The sequence below is a fragment of the Eurytemora carolleeae genome, unplaced genomic scaffold (genome assembly GCF_000591075.1).
Source record: "Eurytemora carolleeae unplaced genomic scaffold, Eaff_2.0 scaffold229, whole genome shotgun sequence".
Taxonomy (NCBI): domain Eukaryota; kingdom Metazoa; phylum Arthropoda; class Copepoda; order Calanoida; family Temoridae; genus Eurytemora; species Eurytemora carolleeae.
In genome coordinates this window covers 239,325-254,866 of record NW_019396144.1, presented here as the reverse complement: position 1 = coordinate 254,866, position 15,542 = coordinate 239,325, and the positions used below count along the sequence as shown (strand labels likewise).

Genomic DNA, 15,542 nt, shown 5'->3' with positions numbered 1-15,542 from the left:
TAAATGTACTAAATGTGTACAAGCATTCAAAATATTTTTTTTTGTTTTATATGTTTGTAGAACATTAGATATCTATTCAACAGTTTGGAAAACAAACTCCAATGTTGCAGAAAGAGAAAAATAAAAATAAAACTTCTTTGGACGAATGGAAAGGATGGAGTTTAAAAAAAGTGCAACGAATTTTCCTTGAAATAACATATCCACTATCCAGGAATAAATTGTAGGTTCAGTGGACTTAATATACTAATCCAGGTTCAAGACTGATTTAATTAAACGCAGGGTGCTCCGGATCTACCGAATCTATGCGCAGGACGTATACAACCCAATTATTCAAGAAATATGTGTTTTTGGATATTTTGTCTTAAAATTTTCTAAACAAGGAAAATTAAAGCTCCTTAACCTTTACTCTATAGGCGAACACTGAAAGTTTTAAAGTTTGAATTCCTTAGACTTGTAAACAGTCATGATTTTGTTAGCGGAGAGCAAAATTAATTATTCTCTGACTGTTCAAACTTCAGAACATTTGATCAAGGATCTATGATCAACTATTTAAAGTTTCCGGCTCATTAGACATAAAAGATGAACAAATATATTAAATGAATCTTAAATAGAAAATGTACTTTGACCAAGTATATTTTTAAGTAGAGTTCATGACAAGAGAAGAATAATTTGTTTATTTATAATCTATTTACCCAACCTAGGCAAGGGTAGCTGCAGGGTTATCCACAAAAGATGAGGCTTTATTGACGACCTTAAATCCTTCAAATTGCCTTCTTCTAAAGGCTCTCTTTAATGATTTGGAAAATAAATAAGAAAGTTTGAATAATGAGAAAGTTGAGTACAGTTGCCCACGAGGACTTATCCTTTATGATTAACTCTGTATAGATATCACAGACAGAGAAACAAATATAGAACACATAATACCGGTCAATCAAATATAGAACACATAATACCGGTCAATCAAATAACATATTCTCGATGATTATATAAATTAAAATTAACGAACATAGATTTGAGTAGTTTTATTTGACTGCATATGTACAGTTCTGAAGAGATTAGAGTTGATCTTGGTTCTATGAAGAAGGATTCTTTTATATGGTTTTGCAGATTTTAAAATCAAAACCATGACTTATCATTTCATTCAATTGAAGTTGACCAAAAAAGTCTTCACTTACCAAAAGACTATATTTATTGACCCCCCCCCCCCCCCCCCCTAAAAAAATATAAAAATATTCTTTGTTGATCACATTTCAGGTTCAAATATGGGCAAAATCTTCAAGTTTTTTGATAAACCTATTTAGTTTTTCTATATTTCGACCCTTATAGGTATATTTATCTACAGACTTTCCCTAGGACAAGAATAGGTGAACGGACGAATTACTTACCCGGAGTACAAGATCCTCCAGGGAGAGCAGGGTTTCCAACATAACCCGGAGAACAGTCGCCACACCTTCGTCCAGTATATCCGGTTGCACAAACACAGGTCACCTAATCATAAGGGACTTATTTACATGTCTACTTGTCTACCTGTCTACTTGTCTACCCGTCTACTTGTCTACCTTTCTATCTGTCTACATATCTACATGTCTAACTTTCTACCTGTCCAGAGTCTACCCGCCTACCCGTCTATCTGTTTACCTGTCTACATGTCTACATGTTTACCTGTCTACCTAATTACTTGTCTACCAGTTTACCTGTCTTCCTATCTACCCATCTACCCGTCTACCTGTTATATATTTACCTGTCTACCTGTCTACCTGTCTATCTGTCTACCTATCTACCCATCTACCCGTCTACCTGTCTATCAGTGTCTACTCTACACTCTCTGCCGAACTGGTTTGATGGAGTGGTGAGGGGGCAGGGACACACATTACACTCCCCTAAACAGAAAACATTGTCAAAATCTTGGCTTAGTTCAAAAAAATTCAGACTTAAGAAATTCAAAAATAATTTTAATAAAGATGATTTGTCTATGCGACCTGTATCCGGGTCTGCATAGTATCCAATAGGACAGGTTTCAGAGGGACGTCTACAGGTTCCGGAGCTGCTTCGCTCATAACCTGGAGAACAGCTCTCACAGCTAAGTCCTGTATATCCAGGAGGGCAAACACACTGCTCAATATACACGGTAGATCCTGCTCCACTATCTCTGGAATATAGTAGATAACGTAGAAGGCGAATTCATTGAGAAGTTTTGTACCTTAATCTTAGTTTTAGTGATTTAATGAAATTTTACAGGGTTCTTTTAATGACGAATTTGGACTTTTCTGATTACTCAAGTTTGAAAGTTATTAATTGATCTGGCAACAAGTGTGAGGGTGCAGGGTATCATGAGTTGAATGAAAACCATTAAATACATTCCGTTCAATGCACTAACCTTGTGTCTGCTGAGTCCATGGATATATCTGAGATTGTTGAATCAATTGGTCCAGAGTCAACCTGCTGGGCTTTCAGAAGCAGATACTTTACGCTACTCAGAACCCTGAAAGCGGCGGGTTGAATAATACAAAATATGAATCTTGGAAAGAGAAAGGCTTCAAACTCTAATTTCCCTAAATCTTTGCCTACTGGTAATGTAAACCTTTAATATTTAAAACTTTGACTTATCGATGTAACAGAATTCATATTTTGACATTTCAAAGGTTTGCGACATCAGGTTGAAAAGATCTACGGATCATAAAATCAGTCTTGTTACCTAAGAATATCCTCTCTAGAAGCTCTGTTTCCGTTCTTGTAATCTGTAAACCAGTCTCCAGGCCAGAATCTAACCTCAACCCTATTCTCTACTCCAGGTCTAGGTTCAGGTTCAGGATAATAAACCAACATGTTATTCTCACCCTAAAATCAATTACATTAAGATTCAAAACCATTGAATTCGACATCAAAATCTTATTGAATATTAGTATTTATATCAATACCTGGATAATGATCCTTATTGAATATTAGTATTTATATCAATACCTGGATAATGATCATTGGTTCGTTGATAAGGTTTCCTTCTCCTGCATAGGACAAGGAGAACTTTAAGTATCCTCCGTAGCTCTTCAGTAGGTTTCCAGTATGGGAGTTCGGCATGGAGAAGTATGGTATCCCCTTATCTTCCAGCATTGATTTATTCCGTAAATAAAACCTCTGGGACGAGAAGGACTTTATCTCCGGGGTCAGTCTCCGGATGAGCACCGTGGAAAGGGTTACCGGATCCCGACTGATCAGCTGGAATATCCCAGCAGGGGGAGGAAGCTTAGAAAAATAAAGATCTGCGCTGGAACATGTGTCAGATAACTCGGAGCAGTAGCAAGGTAAACAATCCTCCCTGGTTACTGCCAAGCTATTGAAGTATCCTGAGGGACAAACTGAGTTTCCCGCATTCACAACCTGGAAAATCAAAAATTTAAAATACAGGGTGTCCCACTATACTTGACGACCTAAATATCCTCTTTGATCTTTGATAGCCAATAGCTATCTATGATAGAGTGGGTATCAAAAATTATTGAGCCATCTTTAAGTTCTTATGTATGTTTAAAAAGGAAAACAAAATTGAAATCTGAGCGAAATTCATAAATATATTTTCGGAAAATTTAAAAGCACAATAAGGACAGACCACAGTTTGAAAATTCCAAGACTACGGATATAATTACAGTTTCAAGAATAATACTTTAACATTAGGTTTGTAATGAATATCGTGTAACCCTATATCTGTAAACCTGAACTATGTTGTACAATATTAATTATCTACGTTTGCAAATAGCTACGTAAAACCTGTAGCTTAATTACATAACGACGTAAAACTTGTAACTACGTTGATTAACTTGTATGATAGAACACAAAATACATTCAGTTGGAATAATACTCCGCTTTGATTACGATGTGAGAGTAATTCTTCTTGGTTAGCAAACGAGATGCGTCCTGAATCACTTCCTTGACAGATTGATATAGATTGGGAATTACATTGAGTATACAGACTGAGTCATATTCGGATTGATATTGACTACTGTATTCGCGTGAATTTTGATTTCATAGATTGAGATGAACCTGGATTGACACGGGTTTAAAAGTATTTATTGGAGTAGGGCATCTACTACAGGTTAATTTCTGAATGCCGCAAATTTTCTTATAAATCAATGATGACATGTAAGTTTGGTTTCTACTGCCATATTTACAAGGACACCCTGTACAAAATCCAACTTGTTAATGCAGGGTTGTATCAAATTCTATAATCGCTCTTGGTACAAAAATGCAGTAAGAACCATAAAACTATGGATTAGGAAGACGATTTTTAGTTACGGCTTTAAATAGTCCTATGAACATGAGACACGTCAATTGTGCAATGTAAACAGACTCATTTTTAATAAATAAGTGATCTAATAAGTAACAACTAAGTTAACAACAAAAGCACTGAAATATTGCAAACAAGTCGTCTTCCTATTACAGAGTTTTCTGGTTATCAGTGTAGGAACATATATAAATTATTATTCCAAACTAACCACTATAGCATCCTGGCCCGGTTGTCCACATCCTGCAGATCCTGCGAAACATGATCCCATGCTGTTTATAGCCTCACATGAATACGCACCTAATCATACAATAGGACGAGTTAATAAAATGCAGGGAAGCCACAACACATAGGATTTGATTTAGACCAAAATATTTCTAAATCTGCTGTATCAATTTGAAAAAGAGATATTTAAAAAAATTAAACATTAAACAAACTGTATCCAAAATACCATTTTTAATTCATTACTGATTATTATTATCAACTAAAACCTATTCCNACATTCGTAGAACCTAAACAGAACATTCGTAGAACCTAAACAGAACATTCGTAGAACCTAAACAGAACATTCGTAGAACCTAAACAGAACATTCGTAGAACCTAAACAGAACATTCGTAGAACCTAAACAGAACATTCGTAGAACCTAAACAGAACATTCGTAGAACCTAAACAGAACATTCGTAGAACCTAAACAGAACATTCGTAGAACCTAAACAGAACATTCGTAGAACCTAAACAGAACATTCGTAGAACCTAAACAGAACATTCGTAGAACCTAAACAGAACATTCGTAGAACCTAAACAGAACATTCGTAGAACCTAAACAGAACATTCGTAGAACCTAAACACAAAATCTACTAAAAATATATTCTTTAAATATTCTTTAATCCTAATTTAGGTTTGCAGGCTGTCTTGCTCTAAAAAAACTTAATACCAAGAAACTCAATTTTAAACCATTTTCGTTATTTTGCACATCAAAATTAACTTTATCTATGAAAAGGATGAGACTACTATACAACTACTACACAAAATAAATCTTACTTTAAGACAGAAACAAAATTACTGTTATAAAATATAAAGCACTGAAAAGTAGCAAGAATGTTTTATTATTTTAATCTGTCCTTTTTGCATTTTCCTAAGAAATAAAGAATTTTGTTCAAATTTCGACCATTTTGTTCTTGTTTAATAAATTTTTATTAGAACGAATTTCTTAATATCACTGGTAATATTAAAAAAAAGTACGACGCATTTTAGAAATTTTGGATTACCAAAACAACAAGAGTACTAAACCTGCAAGGGTTGGACGGATCAGTCTCCTGACAGTTCTGCTCATCCGTCCCATCTCCGCAATCATCATCACCATCACATCTCCAGGTTTTCAGAACACATTTCTTATTCTCACACTGATACTCGTTAGGTTCACACTCGTTAGAGGCTCCTTTACAACAAGTTTTCAGAGATTAAAATCTTATAAAAACTAGATTAGAAGCTCCTTTATAGAACAATATTTCAGAGATTAAAATACTACAGAAACTAGATCAGAAGCTCCTTTATAGAACAAGCTTTCATAGAATACAATCTTACAGAAACTAGATCAGAAGCTCCTTTATACAACAAGCTTTCAGAGGTTAAAATCTTACAGAAAATAGATTAGAAGCTCATTTATATAACAAGTTTTAGAGATTAAAATTTTACAGAAACTAGATTAGAAGCTCCTTTATATAACAAGATTAAAACCTACAGAAACTAGATCAGAAGCTCCTTTATAGAACAAGCTTTCATAGAATACAATCTTACAGAAACTAGATCAGAAGCTCCTTTATATAACAAGCTTTCAGAGGTTAAAATCTTACAGAAACTAGATTGGAAGCTCATTTATATAACAAGTTTTAGAGATTAAAATTTTACAGAAACTAGATTAGAAGCTCCTTTATATAACAGGATTTCTGAGATTAAAACCTACAGCAACTAGATTAGAAGCTTCTTTATGTAACAGGCTTTCCCATGTAAACAGATGCTTTCACAAATCAGAAGCTTTTCGAGATTACAATCTAATAGAAACTAGATTAGAAGCCCCCATGAAAATAGAAGCTCTTCCATTTCAGAAGCTTTATGAGATTAAAGGATACAGAAAGAAAAGAACGGAAGCTCCTGAACACCACAAGCTTTTAGAGATTGAATGTACCAGTAACTAGTCTAGAAGCTTCTAGTTAACAGAAAGTCATAGAAATTATGCACTGTGGAGACTCAAGTTCCAAAAAGCTCCTAGAGCTATAAGGCCCAAGAAAGTATTAAAGCTTAAAAAGACAGAAGCTTCATAAGACATATTTACAATAATCTCCCTTTCAACAAAAAAGTTTAATAAGAAAATCTATTTTTTTTTCTGAAGCAAAAGTTTCCCTTTTGTTTACTTACAAGGTAAAAAAAAAATTTTGTTAAAAAATGTCAACTTACTGCAGCCAGATTCATCAGAACCGTCAGCACAATCAATAACTCCATTGCAAACCTAGAATAATATATTTAAAATTAACAAAAAACTCAATTCATCGACTATGTATTTTTAGATTTTAGAATCTTGCAATTCTTAGTTAATCTTAGATTCTTAATTATAGTGATTTAATTCGAACTTGAAACTGAATATTTTTTGCTGGGTAAGGATAAAATGCACAAAGTTATTTCAAACATTCTTCTAGAGTCATTTATACTTCAGTCAGAGGAGCGTTGTAAGAGAGAGAAAGTATTGCGTAAATAACGAAAGAGTGAAAAACAAGCGTAGTAAAACAAATGGTGAAGAAAATTAAAATAGTGTTAGTTATTCAAAAAGTTAAAAGAGCTAGAGAGCTGAATAAGGAACTGAGTAAGGAACTGAGTAAGGAAATGAGTAAGGAACTGAGTTAGGAATTTAGTAAGGAACTGAGTAAGAAACTGAGTAAGGAACTAAGTAAGGAACTGAGTGCGGAACTAAGTAAGGAACTGAGTAAGGAACTGAGTAAGGAACTGAGTAAGGAACTAAGTAAGGAACTGAGTAAGGAACTAAGTAAGGAACTGAGTAAGGAACTGAGTAAGGAACGGAGTAAGGAACTGAGTAAGGAACTGAGTAAGGAACTGAGTAAGGAACTGAGTAAGGAACTGAGTAAGGAACCGAGTAAGGAACTGAGTAAGGAACTGAGTAAGGAACTGAGTAAGGAACTGAGGTAAGGAACTGAGTAAGAAACTGAGTAAGAAATTGAGTAAGGAACTGAGTAAGGAACTGAGTAAGGAACTGAGTAAGGAACTGAGTAAGGAACTGAGTAAGGAACTGAGTAAGGAACTATGTAAGGAACTGAGTAAGGAACTGATACCTGAGATCTATCAATGCAGTCTCCATTGTTACAAGTCGCCTGATACAGCTGACATGATGTGGGGGGACGCGTAGTGGGAATCACAGCTGAAAACAACATTTTTTATGATAAAAAATGAAAATCAATTTTACAATGCAAATTATTAGACTTTTTTCTTTACCTCCTCTACTCTGCGACTGTGCTGGATTAAATTTTACATAAAAGATCAATAATAAAACATATTTCTCCCCAAACATATTGAACCTAACTCACTAGACTCCCCATTAATCAATTAACAGCGGAGTTGTTTGAGGGAACGGATATATTGGACTGGGTAAACTATACTAGCAACTGCAGGCTCCTTGTGCTCTTTGAACCTTAAAAACTTAAAAAATCATTCCTGATCTAACATCCAAGTATCGTTTACTTGGAATCTTGAATTGAGAAAATGTTGCTTTTTATTTCAGAGCTTCATCTGTTTATTCACGACGTAATTCTTTTCCTTCATTATCTCCATGTATTATTTAAGCTATACTTCTTTTAAACCCATATATTGTATTTTACGTATTGTATCTTCCCTATCCTTCCTTTTTTATCCATGTTCTATCTTCCCTATCTTTCCTTTACATATCCATGTTCTGTCATCCCTATCCTTCCTTTATATATCCATGTTCTATCTTTCCTATCCTTCCTTTATGTATCTATGTTCTATCTTTCCTATCCTTCCTTCATATATCCATGTTGTGTCTTCCCTATCCTTTCTTCATACATCCATGTTCTATCTTTCCTATCCTTCCTTTATATATTCATGTTGTATCTTCCCTTTCCTTTCTTCATATATCCATGTTCTATCTTTGCTATCCTTCCTTTATATATTCATGTTGTATCTTCCCTATCCTTCCTCCATATATCCACGTTGTATCTTCCCTATCCTTTCTTTAAATATCCATGTTCTATCTTTCCTTTCCTTCCTTTATATATCCATGTTGTATCTTTCCCATCCTTCCTTTATATATCCATGTTGTATTTTTCACATTTTTCCTACATATATCCACGTTGTATCTAATCTATCGTTCTTACAAGTATCCATCCTACTTTTTATCCATTATTTATCTTTCCTATCCTTCCTTCATAAATCCATGTTGTATCTTACCTATCCATCCTTCTTAAATCCATGTTGTATCTTACCTATCCATCCTTCTTAAATCCATGTTGTATCCTATCCTAACAGTGATCTCTTGAATAACGTGGAGAAAAACGAAAATATCTCATTTAAAGATATTTTTAAACAGGTCAATAGATTGATAGTGCACATCCCTAAGCAGTGATTGGTGTACATACATCAATAACTCTTATCCAACCTTCGGGCATTTTTAAGTCGTCTTATCATGCCAATTTCTTTTGAGACCACTGTACCATAGTACCATGAGTACAGTGTGTAGACCAACCTTGCTCTACCCTGAGGTAAACGGAGAGCTCTGCTGAGTACTCTAGAGCGTAGCAGACGTAGGTTCCGGTATCCATCATCTGAAAACAGGTTTTAACAATTTGTATTAAAATTCATCAAGAATTTATTTATTAAATGGAAATAAAAGGAAAGTTTGATTTATCTTGAGGGAAATCAGTTCAAAAACATTCTACTGTGACGTATCAGGAAAGATCTAGAATTATGTTTATGGTAAACAAACAACAATATGTAAACAATGATACTAATCCTCCTACCTTGATCAGTGATACCGAGCCTCGTTTACGTTTTTGTTATTGTTTACAATAAAACTAGTTTTTGAGCTTTCCAGATACGTAACACTAAAATTTACACTAACTCTATCCCTCTTTTATTGAGTTCAGTCTTGGATGTACAAGGTACCTTGATATTTGGCATCTCCAATCTTCCGTTAACATCTCTAGTACCGTATGGGAGACCCAATCCGTTCCCTCTTCTCCAGGCAACTCGGGCACGCAGAGTTCCTTCATCACGGCACTGGAAGACGACTTCACGACCTAAAATCACAAACCAAGAATGTCGTGCGGCATTTTTTTTTCTCAAGTTTTTTGGTGGACACAGCGTGAGATTTCATAAATTAACCTACCAAAAATGTTTTTTTATGACTTCTCCTACCTTCCTTTATTGTTTGCTCTGTTGGATAAACTCTGAGATTGATTTCTCCGGGTCGGACCATTGGACAGTCTCTCTCATCTGAACCGTCCGAGCAATGAATAAATCCATCACAACGCTGCTGCTCCAAAATGCATTCCCCATTTGTTAAACACTAAGATGGAAAGAGTTTTTAAGTTCTAAGAATATTTTCAAAGAAAAACAATGAGAAAAAATCGATCGGTTTTTAATATGCTTCCTTTAATAATAATACTATTCAAAAATAAAGAAAAGTTTTCGTCATTTGAAAATATTGAATATACTGTTGTTCAGACAGGTATAATTGAAGAAAATATTGAATATATTGTTGTTCAGACAGGTATAATTGAAGAAAATATTGAATATATTGTTGTTCAGACAGGTATAATTGAAGAAAATATTGAATATATTGTTGTTCAGACAGGTATAATTGAAGAAAATATTGAATATATTGTTGTTCAGACAGGTATAATTGAAGAAAATATTGAATATATTGTTGTTCAGACAGGTATAATTGAAGAAAATATTGAATATATTGTTGTTCAGACAGGTATAATTGAAGAAAATATTGAATATATTGTTGTTCAGACAGGTATAATTGAAGAAAATATTGAATATATTGTTGTTCAGACAGGTATAATTGAAGAAAATATTGAATATATTGTTGTTCAGACAGGTATAATTGAAGAAAATATTGAATATATTGTTGTTCAGACAGGTATAATTGAAGAAAATATTGAATATATTGTTGTTCAGACAGGTATAATTGAAGAAAATATTGAATATATTGTTGTTCAGACAGGTATAATTGAAGAAAATATTGAATATATTGTTGTTCAGACAGGTATAATTGAAGAAAATATTGAATATATTGTTGTTCAGACAGGTATAATTGAAGAAAATATTGAATATATTGTTGTTCAGANTACACCCTAAAATTATCCGTCCTGCACCCGTATCATACATATTGTCCGCCGTCCTGCATCATTAAAAATGCATAATAATCTAAGTTTAGATTCAATTCACTCACCACATCCTAACTCATCAGATCCGTCTTGACAGTCTCGAGTTGCATCACATCTCCGACCTACATTTATACATCTAGGGGACCCAGAGTTACAGGAGAACTCAGTCTCATTGCAACCTTTAAAAGAATACTGTTGAAGAGGATGAATCTGGATTGGGTTGATGTTTGTCTACCTGGACAATCTAGTTCATCGCTACCATCGGAGCAATGTTTGAACCCGTCACATCTCTGATTAGCCTGGATACAGTTTCCACCCTCACACTGCCATTCATTCAGGGAACACAGTTCTACAATGTTATCTTTGTAAAGTTCTAACTTTTTAAACATTGATTAATTTATAGCTTTATATTTGATTATATAATATTTAGTTTAAAGAAATTGTTCACCTTCTACAATTTTTGAAATAATTAGTAGAATTACTTATGAAAAGTACAGTACACTACCATATATCCCTATATTTTTAAAACCTGATGGTCACTATAGTAAATATTTCCATTTACTGCTTAGCGCCGATTTAAGAATTCATCTCTAATTGGATGATGAGATAGATAGAAAGATAGATAGTACCGCCATACTATTTCTATTGGTTCAGAATAGACACCAAACACATGAGTGAACTCTGATTGGATCAGGCTCTAATGGACTCGGCAAACATGGTGTAAACCTTTAATATTTTAAACTTAGATAATAGATTTATTGATCTCGCCGAATTCTTGACTTGAATTCTAAGGTCTACGACATTATGTTGCAAAGATATAGGGATTAGAAAATTAAAATTTGTTGCAAATTATAATTAGAATTACAGCTATAATTTTCAAAGATGTCTCAACAGGTCAGAACGAACGATGCTTTCATTCACCGAACAGGGATGGGAATCGTTAGTAAAAACCAAAAAACAACTGTCGTTCTTATTTCGTTTTTATTTCGTTTTTTATTTCGTTTTTAATTTTTCAAAACTAACGAACCTTTGTTTCTAGAAAGGTCGTTTAATTTTATGTTTTTTCTTCTTCGTTAACTAAACGATTTTTTCGCTTTTAGAAAAGAGTAAATGCCGACCAGTGTATACATAGATTAATAAAAATACAGATACAGTGAATCCCGGATAAATGAATATATAGACCGTCATAAGTTTTTTATAATTCTAAAGAAACTCCTTTTTATTTTTAATTCAAGGTAAATTAATAGCCCTGAAATACGAATGTAATTGATATATTAATATTAAACTCATTTTTCGGCGGCATTTGATCTTAAATATGTAATACGACATTATAAAAAACTCTTGCTATGTATTCATATATCTGGGATTCTGTGTAGAACACTATATGTCATCTTTTCAAGACTTAGGGGGTTTTCTTTCTCAATAACCCTGAGGTAGAAACCTAAATGAGTTCCGCGCAGGCAGCGTTGAATTAAAAGACAGAGACAGAGAGCATGCGCGAAACTCCTTTGGGCCTTTGCATCAGGGTTATAGCGAACGAAAAACCCCTATCTCTTGAAAAAACAACATCTAGTTTTCTATCTGTATCATTAATTAATTTGAGAATATACTTACTGCAGTCTCTCTCGTCTGCTGCGTCAATACAATCATAGTTTCCGTCACAGATTAGAGACCCATCCACACATCTTCCATCTCCACAACGGAACTGACCAACACGACAACCCGGAGAACCTGAACCAAATATTTAGGAGTAAAGGGGCTGTAGACCTAATTTCCAATGACTCTTGAATTATAAAGGGACATTTTCGATTCAAAACTTATAAACATTAATGCATGAGATATTGTCGTATTCTCTTTAAAAACTGATTATTTTCAATCGTGGTTTGCAGTGATTCAATTAAAACTATTTTTTCCGATTTACAAAAATGTAATATTTCATTTATGCCATAACGTGGCCCAATTCTAAAAAATAGTTTTATCTTGAAGGATTAAACACAAAAAAAATAGTTTTGGAAGGACTAGAATTTCGAGGTGGCTCGGTCGAGAAAATGAGGCAAATATGGCTCGGACTAGATACTGTTGTGGCTGGCCTTCCTACCCTCGTTGAGGTGAAATGGTTAAATAAGTTTGTTAAAGGCAGAGGAGAACAAATTCATTGTTTTAATAGATTACAAAACTAAAATACTTTAAAGGATTTTTCAAAAAGATTTAGTTTATCTGATAGCATTCTAGAAATCCTAATGAGAAAGACAAATTTACTGATGAATGATAAAAAACATATTTTTGAATTCGAACCTTCTAGCGCTCAATCTAGCCATAAATATCCAATGCATAGTGATTTATGCTAGATGTCAATAAGGATAAAAAACTAAAAAACTAAAAAACTTAACCGGCTAATGCCTACAAAAAACCTATTGAATTTTTTAAACAGCAAGCGATCTTTATTGCGCGAAAATAGACCACATTTTGGAAATCCCATTAAAGTGCAGTTTTCAGTTGTTATGTTTATCCTGTACGAAAGCCCTTTCTAAAGATAACAAAAAATTGACAATCTAGTCAATCTCCCAATTTTTATAAATAATATAAAAAATTTAAACTTTGAGGAAGAACTAACCATTGTAATTCGTATTACGACGACATTCGACGGAATGCATAATATTTTGCACGATTTAGTAAATTAAAGTTAAATTGTACAACTTGTGAAAATAACGAAAACAGAATATTTAAAAGTTCATTCCAGATTTTAAATTGTGAGGCATTCATGAAATATAAATTAAGCCCAACTGGAAAACTGGAAAACAAGATGAGATAAAAATAGGGTTTTCAGGCCGAAGGGTACGTTTAGACAGCGGCAAATTAAACATTTCTTATCAATTCTCTTTTTAATTCAAGAAGAATTTTCATTAAGTTGGCTTGTTAGTTGAAATAGGTCTGATGAAAGCAAATTGAATGCAAAACAGTAGTCTCTAAAATAAACTGGAAAAGGAGGACAACTATTTCTAGTTCAGGATTATATCTAGATAAACCATTGTTTTAATGAACATTAGTTCGGATGACTTGTGTGGTAACACAAGATATCCAGGTAATACATAGTTCGGATATACATTAGTTCGACAGATCTTCGTATTTGTACAGAGGATTATCTAAATAAGCCATAGTTTCGATAAACATTAGTTTGCATGATCTGTGTATTAGTACAGGATTATCTAGATAAACCATAATTCGGATGCTCTGTGTGTTAGTGCAATATTATCTAGATAAACCTATAGCTGGGATGATCTGTGTATTAATACAAGATTATCTAGATAAACCATAGTTCAGATGAACCTTAGCTCGGATGAGCTATATGTTAGTGCAGAATTATCTAGATAAAGCATAGTTCCAATGAAAATTAGTTTGAATATTATCTAGATAAACCATAGTTCAAATAAACATTAGTTTGCATTATCTGTGTATTAGTACAGTGTTCGAATTTAATGAATTTAAGCCGCGTCTTAAATCCGCCAAAAACCGGTTTCAATTGAGCGCCGGCTTAAATCTTGAAACATTGAATACAAATTTAAGTGAAACCAACCATATTTGAGCCGCGGCTTAAATTTAAGCCGCCGCTCAAATTCTTTAAATTCGGCCTCAGGATTGTCTAGATAAACCATAGTTCGGATAAAGATTAGTTTAGATGATCTGTATATCAGTGCAGAATAAACTAAATAAATACTTGTGCAGTTGAGTTCGTCCAGTGCATCAGTACAGTCTATTTCTCCGTCACAGATATTCGCCGGAGGAATACATTCCCCGGAACCACAAGACAGGTTCGGAGTTATACATGAACCTGAACCTGAAACTTAAGAGAGTTCAAATAAACTTACCAGGTTTGGAATATTAAGTGGGGTCACATATTAAACATTTTGGGGATTCTCAATTCAGTAAAGGGGTTTGCATTGTGGGTCAGCATAAATAAATGTAATTAAATTATTGATATTGACACCACAAAAATTATCTTGTCTCATTCTCGAAACTGGGTTTCCGTTTCCAGATTTTTATATTTATTGTTTTCAAGTTGCATACTCTCATCTCTATGATTAACCTCTTGACTTATGTAATGTATAATTTTATGAGTTTCCCTTTTTATAATTTTCATTACATAACGGATATTTTTAGTAATTACTTCACATTCGATATCAGGGGTGTTGGTTTTCCAGGGGGGGGGGCATTTTTCAAGTTAATTTATTGTACTTTTTAATTCACAATTTAACCTTGGTAAGATGAAAACTGTAAAAACATGGGAGGGGGGGGGGGGAGAAAATACTATTCTTGGAAACCCCCCGACCTAGATTCAGGAAAACATTTCTAAAAAGGCTGATTTTCATCAAATTATAAAGTAACAAGTTAGAATTAATCGTAGCATATACGGATAATTGATTGGCATGAAGTTTCCTGACCAGATTCATCCCGGGCAAATAAAATACTAACTACATCGACTACAGTACAGGGTGTCCCAATAAACATAATTTGACGATCTTTAAAGGGAGTGTTCGCGAAAAATGAAAGAGGGTATAGGCTTGCGGCGAAAAATAAGCGCTTTTGATTGCTACTAATATTACTTCTATCTGTTGTTAAAGACGACTAATACCGAAGAACTTAGTGTCCATACAAATTCAAAAAGATGCAACATTCAACTCGGATCGTAAACAAATCAATTTAATTCCAAACAAATCATTCAGATATTACAAACAATAGTCATCGATTATTTTTCGACGCATTCGTAAATAGTTTATATTTCATAATATTTGTATTTTTCATAATCTGACCGTTACTTTTGAAAACATTTATTCCTGTTTCGAGGATTTTT

At 33.7% G+C, this 15,542-nt stretch overlaps 3 protein-coding genes across 5 annotated transcripts in view; all 3 read right to left on the bottom strand.

The window, feature by feature from the left end:
* The window catches only part of LOC111696277 (basement membrane-specific heparan sulfate proteoglycan core protein), a 50,273-nt gene extending 45,676 nt beyond the window's left edge, over positions 1-4,597 (bottom strand). For 2 of the 3 annotated variants that reach the window (XM_023465833.1, XM_023465835.1), the window contains exons 1-7: positions 4,485-4,597; positions 2,962-3,375; positions 2,696-2,838; positions 2,378-2,482; positions 1,980-2,149; positions 1,798-1,880; positions 1,386-1,488 (exon numbers count right to left, since the gene is read on the bottom strand). In XM_023465833.1, coding sequence (XP_023321601.1) covers positions 1,386-1,488; positions 1,798-1,880; positions 1,980-2,149; positions 2,378-2,482; positions 2,696-2,838; positions 2,962-3,375; positions 4,485-4,544 — 1,078 coding nt within the window. In that variant the 5' untranslated portion in view covers positions 4,545-4,597. The remainder of the gene's footprint in view (positions 1-1,385; positions 1,489-1,797; positions 1,881-1,979; positions 2,150-2,377; positions 2,483-2,695; positions 2,839-2,961; positions 3,376-4,484) is intronic. The other variant, XM_023465836.1, reaches the window with a different exon arrangement.
* Positions 4,598-5,078: 481 nt separating this feature from the next.
* LOC111696281 (basement membrane proteoglycan) lies at positions 5,079-9,860 on the bottom strand. The gene is made up of 7 exons (XM_023465842.1): positions 9,714-9,860; positions 9,462-9,595; positions 9,043-9,121; positions 7,616-7,701; positions 6,729-6,780; positions 5,565-5,712; positions 5,079-5,115 (listed from the first exon to the last, which is right to left on the bottom strand). Exons 1-7 carry the CDS (start codon positions 9,772-9,774, stop codon positions 5,094-5,096), a joined length of 582 nt encoding a protein of 193 aa, XP_023321610.1. The 5' UTR covers positions 9,775-9,860; the 3' UTR covers positions 5,079-5,093.
* Positions 9,861-10,750: 890 nt separating this feature from the next.
* Positions 10,751-15,542, bottom strand: part of LOC111696296 (low-density lipoprotein receptor-related protein 4) — a 35,431-nt gene continuing 30,639 nt past the window's right edge. The window contains exons 16-19 of the mRNA XM_023465864.1: positions 14,409-14,528; positions 12,308-12,424; positions 10,929-11,042; positions 10,751-10,872 (exon numbers count right to left, since the gene is read on the bottom strand). Of these exons, the coding sequence (XP_023321632.1) occupies positions 10,751-10,872; positions 10,929-11,042; positions 12,308-12,424; positions 14,409-14,528 (473 nt within the window). The remainder of the gene's footprint in view (positions 10,873-10,928; positions 11,043-12,307; positions 12,425-14,408; positions 14,529-15,542) is intronic.